General features: G+C 46.9%; 1 protein-coding gene across 3 annotated transcripts in view; it reads left to right on the top strand.

Moving 5' to 3' along the window:
• ZFP64 (ZFP64 zinc finger protein) overlaps window positions 1-12,470 on the top strand; it is a 68,451-nt gene that overhangs the window by 15,480 nt on the left and 40,501 nt on the right. For 2 of the 3 annotated variants that reach the window (XM_037500586.2, XM_037500578.2), the window contains exons 4-6: window positions 60-122; window positions 3,578-3,829; window positions 9,929-11,919. In XM_037500586.2, coding sequence (XP_037356483.1) covers window positions 60-122; window positions 3,578-3,829; window positions 9,929-11,208 — 1,595 coding nt within the window. In that variant the 3' untranslated portion in view covers window positions 11,209-11,919. Of the gene's footprint in view, window positions 1-59; window positions 123-3,577; window positions 3,830-9,928; window positions 11,920-12,470 lie in introns of those variants that run through there. The other variant, XM_037500589.2, reaches the window with a different exon arrangement.

The following is a 12,470-nucleotide window of genomic DNA, read 5'->3' as shown; positions in this document are numbered from 1 at the left end:
TCCTTCTTCTCTAGTTTCTATGTTTCCCTTTGTAATTAATCTTCCTTTGCTTGCTTCAGGTTGCCAATTCAAGACTGCTTATGGCATGAAAGACATGGAGCGCCACTTAAAAATTCACACTGGTAAGTGACATTTCTCTGGTGCTTACCCCGGAACACATCCTCTGTGCCAGGAGCGGTCCAGACAAGTCAGGCACATGATGTGACACAGCCTCCATGGTTGTCATGGAAACACAGTAACAGAAGAAATAAAAATAAGCTGCTGTTTCTACATGTGATGTTGGCGGGAGATGTTTAAAGCAGTAAAATCTAGTGCTGAACAGATGTGAGCAGACTTTCCTGAGGATGGAAACTGCTGTGGTCATTTAAAAATGAATCTGCCAAGGGCCTCCCTGGTGGCGCAGCGGTTGAGCGCTGGGTTGCGAAGCTGCCCGCAGCCTCTGCAGCTCCGGTTCGATCCCCGGCTGCTCCCCGGCCACCGGAGGAGGGTCCCGCATGGCGCGCAGACCTCTCCTGCCGCCCGCTGCTCCCCTCAGCAGTGTATTTCATCAGTCTGCCTGTTCTGCTCTCCACTCTGGCTCTGGTGAATTCTCTCACCCTCCCGTGCTTCTGACTGTACCCAGTGCTTGTATAAATAAATAAATAAATAAATAAACAAACAGCAAACAAATGAATAAATCTTTAAAATATATATTAAAAAAAATTTTAAAAATAAAATAAAAAAATAAAAAAAAATGAATCTGCCAAAAGTAACTTTTCTTCTATTGTATCATTGAATACAGTGAGGTATTTTACAATTTTGAAAGAAAAATTTAATACACATTTTATTTTTTTAAAGATGTATTTATTTATGCATACAAGAACTGGGGTACAAACCAGAGGTGCAGGGGTGAGAGGATTCACCAGAGACAGAATAGGGAGCAGAAAGGCAGATTGTTTGAAATCCTCTGCTGAGGGGAGCAGGGGGCGAGACAGGAAGGTCTGCTGTGCCATGTGGGTAGCTCCCTGGCATCAAAGTCATGCTGCAGTGACTGCCAATAGCTTGATAGTGCTGAGACTTAAACCCATGTGCCACCCAAGAAGCCCCCCCTTTTTTTAAGTTAACACATGTTTTAAAAAGAGAAAAAGATTGATGTGTGGAAAAAGAAAAACATGATTACTTCTGGTGATTTTAATTTTCTGTAGTATATTATTTTTTATGTTTCCCAGATTTCCTACATGGAACAGGAATTGCTTTTAGGCTAGTTTTAGCAAAGTGCTCATAAGTCACACGATACAGACATGTGCCACCAGAGCATAAATGTGTGTAAGGTGGGGTCACAATGAAACTGGGCTTGAACTTCACTAATTGTTATGATTTAGCCTCAGCCTTTGAAAGAGGAAATATCCAGTGGTTATTCCTTATATTTCTCGGTGATGGGCAATGATTGCCTTACTGCACTGGGGTCACTGCCATGTCCAATCAGTCTCACAATGTCATGTCATTTGGATTTATTTTAATTATTGGAACAGTAAGTTATTAAGTGTCAAGTATTGGTAAGCAGGGCCGACGCAAGAGCGATGAATCTCTCCTTGTGGGTTTCAAATGTTGGCATTCATCTGCCAAGTGCAGCATATTTATCATCTCGGGAGCACAGTGCAGTGATTGTTCACGATGACTGGAGAAGGGTTCCAAAAATATAAGAGAAGGTCATGCCCTTACGTCTACTTCTGCACATCTCAGGCAGCCTCATATACGCACAGTGGACGGAGCTTGGACTCAGAGGGTAGTTTCTACAGAAGCACAGCCTCTCCATCACAGCAAGTGGGAGGACTGGCAGGTGTCCTCACCTCGGTCACTTTCAGAGAGGACAATGTGGTCCCCAGGGCACAGCAAGAACAGGGCGGCCTTTCAGCAGAGCTGATGGTGACCCACCGAGCACACCACCGGCCTCACCCCAGGCACAGGACTGACGGCGGCCACAGGAGCTGTCCAGCAGCTGATAACACTGAGCAATGTCCCTGAAGTTTGATATTTGACCACTCGCGTTTTTAACAATAAAATTGTAAGTTTTGGTAAACTTTGAGCTGCATTCTTAATTCCAAGACACTTAATCTATGCTGATCATGATCAGCTTGGACTAATGATTGATTTTAGCACTAACTCTCTAGGTTGGGCCCAAATGACATTTGACATATGAAGTTAACAAGTGAGAATCCTAACTGGCTGCCACCTCCTTATCCGTGCCCGCCGTGGCCAACCCTGATCATCCAGTGTGCCTCATTCTCAGAATCTGGGATGCCTGCACCAGAGCTAAAAGCATGCACAATTGATTACTTTATCTGTCTCTTAAGTCGAGGTTATTTGTATGATCACTGCAACTAGCTTTTGTTCATTACTCTTGGACACATTGCCACATCCGGATATAACATCTGCTCAATTCTTTCAGTAGCCTGATGAGGAATTGGTTCAATAATTTATATACATGCATACAAGGAAGTCTTTCATCCTAAAAAAATCACATGGTGGTATTTTATGATAAGATGGTGTAAATTATTTTAAGTGCAAGAAAGTCATCAAAGGGGAGGCAGTGTTGTATTGGGCTAAGAAAGACAGTCCTGGAATCTAATCTGAGAGGGGTCAGTGAAGTTGTTCAAAGGTGTGGCACCTTTCAGAAAATAAGTGTTCAAGTTGGTGTAAACCGAGAGGATTTTGTAACACCACACCCCCCCCAAAAAAAAACCGAGAGCACATACATATGGGTACGAAAAGATTGGAAAGATATGCATCAAGAAAATAGCAGTTGTCCACAGGTGACGAGCAGATATGTATGTTAACGAGCCAGGACGGCCACTGTAACAACCAACCCAGTCACCTGCTCAGACAGAGTGTCTGTGTGATCCAAGACCAGCAGCTGATCTAGAACAGTAGGTGGCTCTGTCTGAAGTATAATAAGAGAAATGTGGGGATGGTAGAGGGACTTTGCTTTGACATGAGACAGTACATTGTGTTACGTCACCCCCATCTGCACGTGTTCCCCTCACCTGCCAGCTCACCGGCATGTCTTGGTTCCATCTGGCGGGATGCAGGGAAAAGACAACAAGTAAAAGGGACACATGTACCTCCTCTGCCACTGCATCGGTGAGAGCTTGGTGGTAGAATCACACCACACTGCCGGTGAGACTTGAGCAACGTGGTCTCCAGCTTGTCAATCACTTGCAAGCCTGAAACTCAGGGGTTCAGAGTATTAGGGTGTGTCTTTTGTCGAAAGGGAAGAGAATGGACAAGAGAGACAATGCACAGTTTCTCATTTTGTTTCTCCAGCTATTAAAATTTTAGTTTTTGCGGGCCTCTATTTTGAATCAATAAGAATTTCATAATTGTGGCAGGAAAATTTAGAAAATACCAAGAAGTCCAGCTAAAGGAATCCCCCTTCTCCCAAGATAATAACCCTTTGTCAATCATCCCTCTGGCTTTCTGGGGTTTTCTCAGTCTCCTTTGTGGTTCTGTGTTGCTTTGCTCATAAAGCAGAGGGAAGTCAGCCTTGTTCTCTTTCCATCTTTTTTCATCTCGGTGCCGTGTGGGTGTGTGTCTGAAGGCGACAAGCCCCACAAGTGTGAGGTCTGCGGCAAGTGCTTCAGCAGGAAGGACAAACTGAAGACGCACATGCGGTGCCACACGGGCGTGAAGCCCTACAAGTGCAAGACGTGCGACTACGCGGCGGCCGACAGCAGCAGCCTCAACAAGCACCTGCGGATCCACTCAGACGAGCGGCCCTTCAAGTGCCAGATCTGCCCCTACGCCAGCCGCAACTCCAGCCAGCTCACCGTCCACCTCCGCTCGCACACAGGTGAGCCCGCACACTGCCCTGCCTCTGGGCTCGGGGCTCCCGGTGCTGACGTCGTAAGCACCTGAAAGCATTTAGTCCAAACGTCAGTCAGTGAACTGGGGACCTGGGGTCCCCTGCGGTTTACAGTTTTGCTTTTCACCTGCCCAGAGGTGCCGTTGCGCAAAGTATTTGCACCTTTAGGTAACTTTACAACTTATCCATTAGCAAAGTAGGTCCTGGGGGAGGTGTGCTTGGGGAACTAAGGATGCAAACACTGCATTTTTAATACATACTGCGTAAGGTGTGGCTGGGTAGAACCCTCATTTTTAAAGTGTGCTATCATTAGTTCTGCAGGGGACTGTTTGATTGAAAATCTTGGCAGAGCAGATAACTCAAAATTGTGTTTTGCTCTGGGTGAGTGTCATGGTCAGTTGTTGCTGTAAAACATGCCATGTAACAACCACCACAGAACCTCTGTGGCGTATTGCAATAGGCAGTTATGGCTCACATACTTCAGGTCACAGAGGGGTTCGCTGGACAGTTCTTGGATCCAGGCTGGGCTTATTCACTGGTATGGGGAGGCTGCTGTCCACTGGCCCTGGCTGGGGTAGCCTAGCTGGGCTCCATAGAGCTCTTCATACCCCTCCTTCTAGGACCTGAGGGCTGCCCCAGCTTGTCTTTCTTATGCCAGTGGCCCCCTGGGGAAGCCCATTTCAAGCCTGGTTGCATTGAGTCTGCAAAGATCTCATTGGCTAAAGCAAGTCATGTGGTTAAGCCTGGTGTCCAAGGTTAGGGCAGAGCTCACCCACCATGGGAAGTCACCCTAAGGTTACAGGGCAAAGGTCAAGTAAGAGGAGTAAGTACTCAGGGCTGTTATAGGGGGTCTGATTGGAGAAGCGTTATGCTCTGATACTTGCTCGAAGAATCTGACTCCTTCTCAAACAACTGGGCCATTTATGCAGCCACAGCCTACCCAACCATGGTTCACATCTCTCTGACATGAGAAATGTGTGCATGCCCTACCTTGTCCATTCCCTACCTGATCACAGGGTCAGACTTAGGGTCCAGGACCATGAGATCCCCATCGGGTCAGGATGTGCCTCCTCTTAACCTAGACACTTTTGAAGTAAAAAAAATTAAAAAAGCTCCCATACTCCCAAAGTACTGTGGGGACATGAAGCCAGATCATTAATTGCAATAACCCCGCTATTCCACTATTCCAAGGAGAAGAATGGACCTCGTGTTACATGAATACATATTATTGTAAATCGTTTTAGCCCTAGATGGGTATTTTTATCTCAGGCACACAAATTCATGGTCTGACACTATCCCTTCTTCTGGTTTCAAATACATCCTATGTTTTATGAAAGATTGTGTTTACTTTGGGTACCAGGTCTCCAGAGATACTTCATCATAGCCATTTTGCCCCCCTTGTAGAGTTAGAGGAGGTTCATCTTACCCTTATCAATCCCAATCCCAGTTTATCATCTTGTATATGAAATCTGTTACCAGATCCAAGAAAAGGGGAAGAATAGGAAGTAGTTGGTCATCACACAGATTCCTGAAATCCCCCTGGACAAGTGTTTCCAAGTCACCCCACTGTTGGGACAGAGAATGTGTCTTGATTAGGCTTTTACTCAGCTCCCTGGATCTTGACTCTGTCCACTGAAACATCCTTTCCATCACCTTCCTTCCTTATCCACTTCTGGAAAGGACTGGAAAATATCCCTTGGAGAAACATTCTCAACTTACTTTCTCCTTATTGAAAGTTGGGGATCTTTTTAGGTTTTTGTTGTAGTCTAGGCTGGTGACCAGCTTTTCTGGTAGAACTATCTTAAAAGCCCGGTGGGTTTCCTATGTATCAATGTGCCAAAAGGCATGCCCACAATTCTTTGGGAGACTCTCCTCTCTTCTAAGCCCCTTTAGAGGCACTTTCAACAGCTACCTGTTCACGAAGGCTCTTGAAAACCCTAAACTTCCTTGTCCAGGTGAGAGACCCTGCTTGATGCCACATGCATTCTTATGGAGATTTTAACAAAGAGACATTTGCACCCTCACTTGTCACATTGTCTTCCCTCCGTCACCAGTTCCCTGGATGCCATCTTTGTGCCCAGGTTTTTTTCTTCCTTTGAAAATCTTTTGCTGACTGAAGATGAGACTCTTGGTCTAACCCAGCATAGTTCTGATGTTCTGTGCTCTCTCTAAATTCTCTTTAGAAAATAGCCAGCTCTTTTTTTGTGTTGGTCTCTTTCTTGTAATACTCTATCACGAGCATCTAATGGGACACTTCCACTGCTCTGCCTAGAATTAATCAGATCATGTCCAAAATCCATTAGGTACATTTTCTATCTTCTCAGTTATTGCAGGTGAGTTTTACTGAATGTTTGCCACTTTCCAGCATTTACCTGCCTCTCAACCCAGTCTCTACCATCTAGACAATCCCTAAGCCAGTATTTTAGCTTTCTGTTATGGTAGCACCCTATTTCTAGATAATAATATCAGGTATTTATTGTCACAATAATACAGTCTAACAGCAATGTCATACTACCTTGGTGGACACAACAGTTTATCTTTTCTCTTCACCTGTTGGGAGTCAGTTGGGTATTGTCTGGGCTACTCTGCTGAACTTGTCTGTGTTCACTTACAAGTCTGAGAACCCTCTCCTGTGGGCTGGCCGACCACTGGCCCAGGCTGGAACAGTCCAGCTCTGCTCCACATTTCTGTCCTCCTCTTCCGGGGACCAGCGGGCCAGGCCTTCTCTGGCAATGGATGGTGAGGTGCACGTAAGCAATCCCCAGTGCACACGTCTGTCTCCAGCCACTACTTGGGCCAAATCCCATGACATGGTGGAGCCTATTGTTGGGGGACAGGGAAGCTTACCTTGCCCTTGCTGGGAGAGCAAGTGTAGGCACACAGGTGACAGAGGGCGTGGCTACAGGAGAGATGGGAGTTGGAGGTTTGGGGACACTGTTATAACCGACAGCAAGTTACGACATTAGTAGACTGATGCGCAGTTGATTTTCTTCAGAAATCTCCTCCAGCCTGAGTTAGGAGAATGTCCAGGACAGCCATGTAGGAAAGTGGTTCAGAACCATTTTGTCTCGTTAGGACAAACTTAGCATTTAGAGTAGCAACTTTAAATTGGTCTAGAAAAAAATATGTTTGTTAAAAATTAAAACGTGTGCCATTTAAGCGCTGTCTCTATGGGTGTTCACTTTCCTTTCATAAATCTGTGGCACCTGTACTGTTTAATACTCCTGGGGTTTGTTTTTATTTTGCCCTTTCCTCACTTTGTCTATACAATGTCAGCCATCTCAGTAGCCTCATGAATTCAAGAGGAATCTGCCAGTTTCAATATATTAGACACTTGTCCACTTACCAAATTCCTGAAGTCCCATCTCCAGACTTGATGCTGTGGGCTGAGGTCATGGACAGAGAGGACAGTGGTCCTTGGCTTTGGAGCTGACAGTTTAATGGGGTTGCACCTGGCAAATGGGCCTCGCTTTAAGAATAAGTATGTGGTTAAAGACAAAGACAACTTAGGGATTTGACTTACACATCAAAAAGTGAGATTTGGCTCTTGGTTTTTCTGTTTTTCACCTCTGCTGACTAGTCTTAAAAAAATAACAAAAAGAGTGTCACATTTGGGCAGGGATATAACTGGAAAAGCTAGCAGAACATTCTGCGGTAGGGATCCTTACTCTATGTCTACAGATAGCTCCACGCAGGGATCCATAAATAGACTTTAGATCTTTGAACTTGGATGGGGAAAAGTCACATCTTCGTTTTCACTAACCTGTACTGAAATTTGGTGTGCCCCTCACCTGTGAAAATAGGCAACCAATCTAATAACAATGTATGTGGACTTGTCACTGGTGGAAGTCACCTGTCTTTTCATAAGAGTTGCTGCAGGGCCTCCCGGTGGCGCAGCGGTTGAGCGCTGGGTTGCGAAGCTGCCCGTAGCCTCTACGGGGCCGGTTCGATCCCTGGCTGCTCCCCCGGCCACCGGAGGAGGGTCCCACATGGCGCGCAGACCTCTCCTGCCGCCCGCTGCTCCCCTCAGCAGTGTACTTCGGTCCTTCTGCCTGCTCTGCTCCCTGCTCTGGCTCTGGTGAATCCTCTCACCCTCCCACGCTTCTGACTGTACCCAGTGCTTGTATGTATAAATAAATAAATAAATCTTTAAAAAAAAAAAAAAAGTTGCTGCAGGAGATCAAAATATCTTTTTTTAAGATTTACTTTATTTATGCATACAAGAGCTGGGGTGCAGGGTGGGGGGTGAGAAGATTCACCAGAGACAGAATGGGGAGCAGAACAGGCGAATTGACTGAAATACACTGCTGAGGGGAGTGGCAGGTGAGCCAGGAGGGGTCTGTTGTGCCATATGGGTTAGTTCCTTGGCCGGGGATCGAACTCGTGCTGCAGTGGCTGCTGATAGCTTGCTAGCACTGAGACTTAACCCCTTGCATCACCAGGAAGGCCCTGAGATCAAAATATCTTTTATGCTTTTCTCTATTTAGAAGGATTATAGTCACTAGACCCGCCGCTACTGTTACTTAATAGTTTAATAAAATACATGTGTTGCCATCTCATTCATTTTCTCTTTTCATATTTTTGGTAACTATTTCACTACAATTGGTTTCTTTTGCATTCCTATTAATTTTTATTTTAGTTTACTTTGTGCGTTTAGACATTATTGCAAGAAAGTGTCTGTGAGTTTCACTAAACGCCCTTTATACCATCAAGGCCGTTAATGGTGTACAGAAGGTCTAAGAACCACATTGTGAGGTCATAGGTCAGTGAAATTTTCCTGGAAAGGGCCAGATAGTAAATACTTCCAGCTCTGGGACCTGTACATCTATCACGATTGCTCCCCTTCACGGTGGCAGTATATAAACACATAACTGAGTGGACATGGCTGTGTTCCAATAAAACTTTATTTACAAAGGGAGAGTGTGGGCCGGATTTGGCCGGTTAAAACTTATTATTGCATTGATCAAGCAATTTATGATGATATTACAGACCTCATGCCAAAACAACAGGAAACAGTCCAGGCCTTTGAGCCTATGGCCTAAAAAAGCTAACATCGGTCACACGTGTACAAATAATCACCTAGCATCTAAGAACAGCACCTCTGGAGTCAGTCTGTACCCTGCCTCGTCCCACAGGGTGACCATAAGCAAGTGAGGTAGTCTCTCGGACCGTGTCACGGGGCTAATAACCCCTCAGGGGAACTGGGGGGGCGTGAAATGAGCGCAACCAAAGAATGTTTAGTCTGCTGTTACTTTGCTTCTTTAAACAATGTCGAAATGGGCAGGTGATCCATTCGCCTGACTTTTCCGTGATTTAGCTAATTCGGACTTGGCACTTGAGGAAATAAATTTGGAATATCATGTCCATTCAGATGTTTGCAAGTTCACTTATCCCTGCTCATCTTTCAGCAAATACGAATTTTCTAAAAATCAAGCAGCTGGATTTGTAACTCCACCAGTAAAGAGCGCAGCTGGCAATGTGGGATAAATAAATTTTGTGCAATAAACATGTCTTTATTAATAAAAATCTGCATGAAGCATAAGCTGGGCATTCCAGTCATTGTAAAAAGGATATTCTGATGAGTGAGAACGGAGCTGACTGATTCGAACATGTGTCTTTGAATCTATTACAACATGTCACCCAATCAAAATCAACGGATCATGCAAAATCATACACCTGTGAGCAATTAACTAGCAGAGCGGGCACGTTAACGATACAAACTGTAGATGGATCGTTTTAAAGACTGTAACTGAATATATTTGCAAATCTGATTGTATTGGGGGCAGTTAAATAGCTCTCCTCCACCTCCGGTTTTTCTTCTGGGTTTGGTGAAGATGGTGGAGGTTTAGATTTGGGGTAGAGGAGACGCCCCCACTCCCCCACCCCACCCCACCCCACGCCCCTCACCCCACCCTACCCCCCCACCCCACCCTACCCCTGTTTTTTTTCCTCCCAGGGGCTGCTGGGAGCTGCGGTTAGAAGGTCTCCACGCGCGCGCCCTGGTTTAAGCGATTTTCTGGTGTGTGCTTCGGGGGGATCCGCTGTGGTTGTTGCCTGTTCTTATGGAAACTCACCTTGTGTTGACAGGGGACGCCCCCTTCCAGTGCTGGCTCTGTAGCGCCAAGTTCAAAATCAGCTCGGACTTGAAAAGGCACATGCGCGTGCACTCGGGGGAGAAGCCTTTCAAGTGCGAGTTCTGCAATGTCCGCTGCACCATGAAGGGGAACCTCAAGTCGCACATCCGCATCAAGCACAGTGGCAATAACTTCAAGTGTCCGCATTGCGATTTCCTGGGTGACAGCAAGGCCACCCTCCGCAAGCACAGCCGGGTGCACCAGTCGGAGCACCCCGAGAAGTGCTCGGAGTGCAGCTACTCTTGCTCCAGCAAGGCGGCCCTGCGCATCCACGAGCGTGTCCACTGCACCGAGCGCCCGTTCAAGTGCAGTTACTGCAGCTTCGACACCAAGCAGCCCAGCAATCTGAGCAAGCACATGAAGAAGTTCCACGGGGACGTGGTCAAGACCGAGGGCTTGGAGAGGAAAGATGCCGGGCGGCAGAGCAGCCGCCAGGTGGCCAAGCTGGACGCCAAGAAGACGTTCCACTGCGACCGCTGCGACGCGTCGTTCATGCGGGAGGACTCGCTCCGCAGCCACAAGCGGCAGCACAGTGAGTACAGCGAGAATAAGACCTCGGACGTGACGGTCCTGCAGTTTCAGCTGGACCCCAGCAAGCAGCCGGCCGCACCCCTCACGGTGGGACACCTGCAGGTGCCCCTGCAGCCCAGCCAGGTGCCCCAGTTCAGCGAGGGGCGAGTCAAGATCATCGTGGGCCACCACGTGCCGCAGGCCAACACCATCGTCCAGGCGGCAGCCGCCGTGAACCTCGTGCCCCCCACGTTGGGGGCACAGAACCCAGAGGGGCTCCCCGGGAACAGCCGGCTGCAGATTCTGCGCCAGGTGGACCTGATCGCCCCCCCGCCCACCTCGGGGTGTCCAAGCGAGGCGGGCGGGATGAGCCAGCCGACCGTCCTGCTGGCCACTCACGACCAGACGGACGGGGCTGCCCTCCACCAGACTCTCCTCCCCAGTGCCCCCGGCGGCCCCCAGGAAGCCCCCGGCAACCAGACTTTTATCACCAGCTCGGGTATCACCTGCACTGACTTCGAAGGCCTTAATGCATTGATTCAGGAGGGGACTGCCGAGGTGACTGTGGTCAGTGACGGCGGCCAGAACATCGCCGTGACCACCACGGCACCCCCTATTTTCCCCCCCTCGTCCCAGCAAGAACTTCCCAAGCAGACTTACTCCATCATCCAGGGGGGCGCGCACCCCGCCCTGCTCTGTCCTGCGGACTCCATACCCGACTAGCATCTCAGAAACAAAAGACAGGGGGAGAGTGACAGAAAGTCCCAAGAGAATTCTGGCAAAGGTTTGCTCTTAATGTTTTAAAGAGTTGTTTGTTGTGAGCCATCCTGCCCCGTCCTCGTAATAAATTGCAATTTTATACTGCTTCCTATAATTTTGTATGCTGTCCTAACTGAGACCACCTCGGAATCGCCGTGTTCTAACCGAGGTGGAATCTTCAAGATGATTTCGATTAGGGGTTGGAATTAAATGCATTAAGTAATGAATACATTTGTTTGTTTCCAACTTGATTTCCCAACTCTAATAAAGGGTTTTTCCAACTCATTAAATTTGTGCCATAGATGGTACTTCCCAAGCCTCTTAAATTCCCATTCTGAAGTACCCACGCAGAATCTGGGGGCTCAGAACACCCACTCAAAGCTGTTGGCATGAAGGATCATTTTTTATACTTTACATGGATTTGACACCTCCCCCCCAAAAAAAAATGTTTAGGGCCAATATGCAAAAAAGGAATAGTGTCCTCATAAATATGAATAAAATATGCTGAATGTTAATGGTTCTTTAGAGTCGGTGTAATTTGGCATTCAGGGGGTGTGAATAACCATCTAATTAAAGAGAACTTGGAGACGCAACGGTTTTTAATCCTGTCGTAGATATCCAATTGTCTTACCTCCTTCACGATCAGATTAAATGTGTGCGTGCCTGACCTGGTCCAACTATGGTTTTCTTAAACAATAATTCAACATTGGAAACTGATAAACCTGGCGGTTCTGTTTAGATGCAAATAGGACACCGTGCTTACTAGCCTTTCGGACAGTTTTCTAGAATGCATTATTTTAGATAGTAATGTATGTGCAGTCCTAGGGTCCAAAAGCCTGAGATGGGGGAAGTAGATACTTTATTGAGAGAGAAATTCATGTTTTATTGTTTCGAGTTGAAACACTGTGTGGACAGTAGGTGGCGCCAGAGAGCAAGCTAGCATGGCCTGGGGGTTTATGCCCAAAGCCTGAACTGGGCCTGGAGTCTGATTTCCAGTCTCTAGCCTGACCCTCACTTCGTGGTGGGCGCCTAATAAATGCCAAATAAATGAATGAAACATGTTCTCACAGACTGTCGGCGAGGATGCTTGCAGAAAAGCATACTTAAAATGTGTGGGAATGCTCAGATCCATTTTTTACCAGAATTTTACGGTTTATATTCTTCCCTAAAACACAAACCTATTTAATCAAAATTGCCATACAGATCAGTTCACTTTGACATAAAGC

This window comes from Talpa occidentalis, unplaced genomic scaffold (genome assembly GCF_014898055.3).
Source record: "Talpa occidentalis isolate TD23 unplaced genomic scaffold, MPIMG_talOcc4v2.1 talOcc4.10, whole genome shotgun sequence".
Taxonomy (NCBI): domain Eukaryota; kingdom Metazoa; phylum Chordata; class Mammalia; order Eulipotyphla; family Talpidae; genus Talpa; species Talpa occidentalis.
The sequence above is the reverse complement of the archived record's forward strand: the minus strand, read 5'-3'. Positions and strand labels throughout refer to the sequence as shown.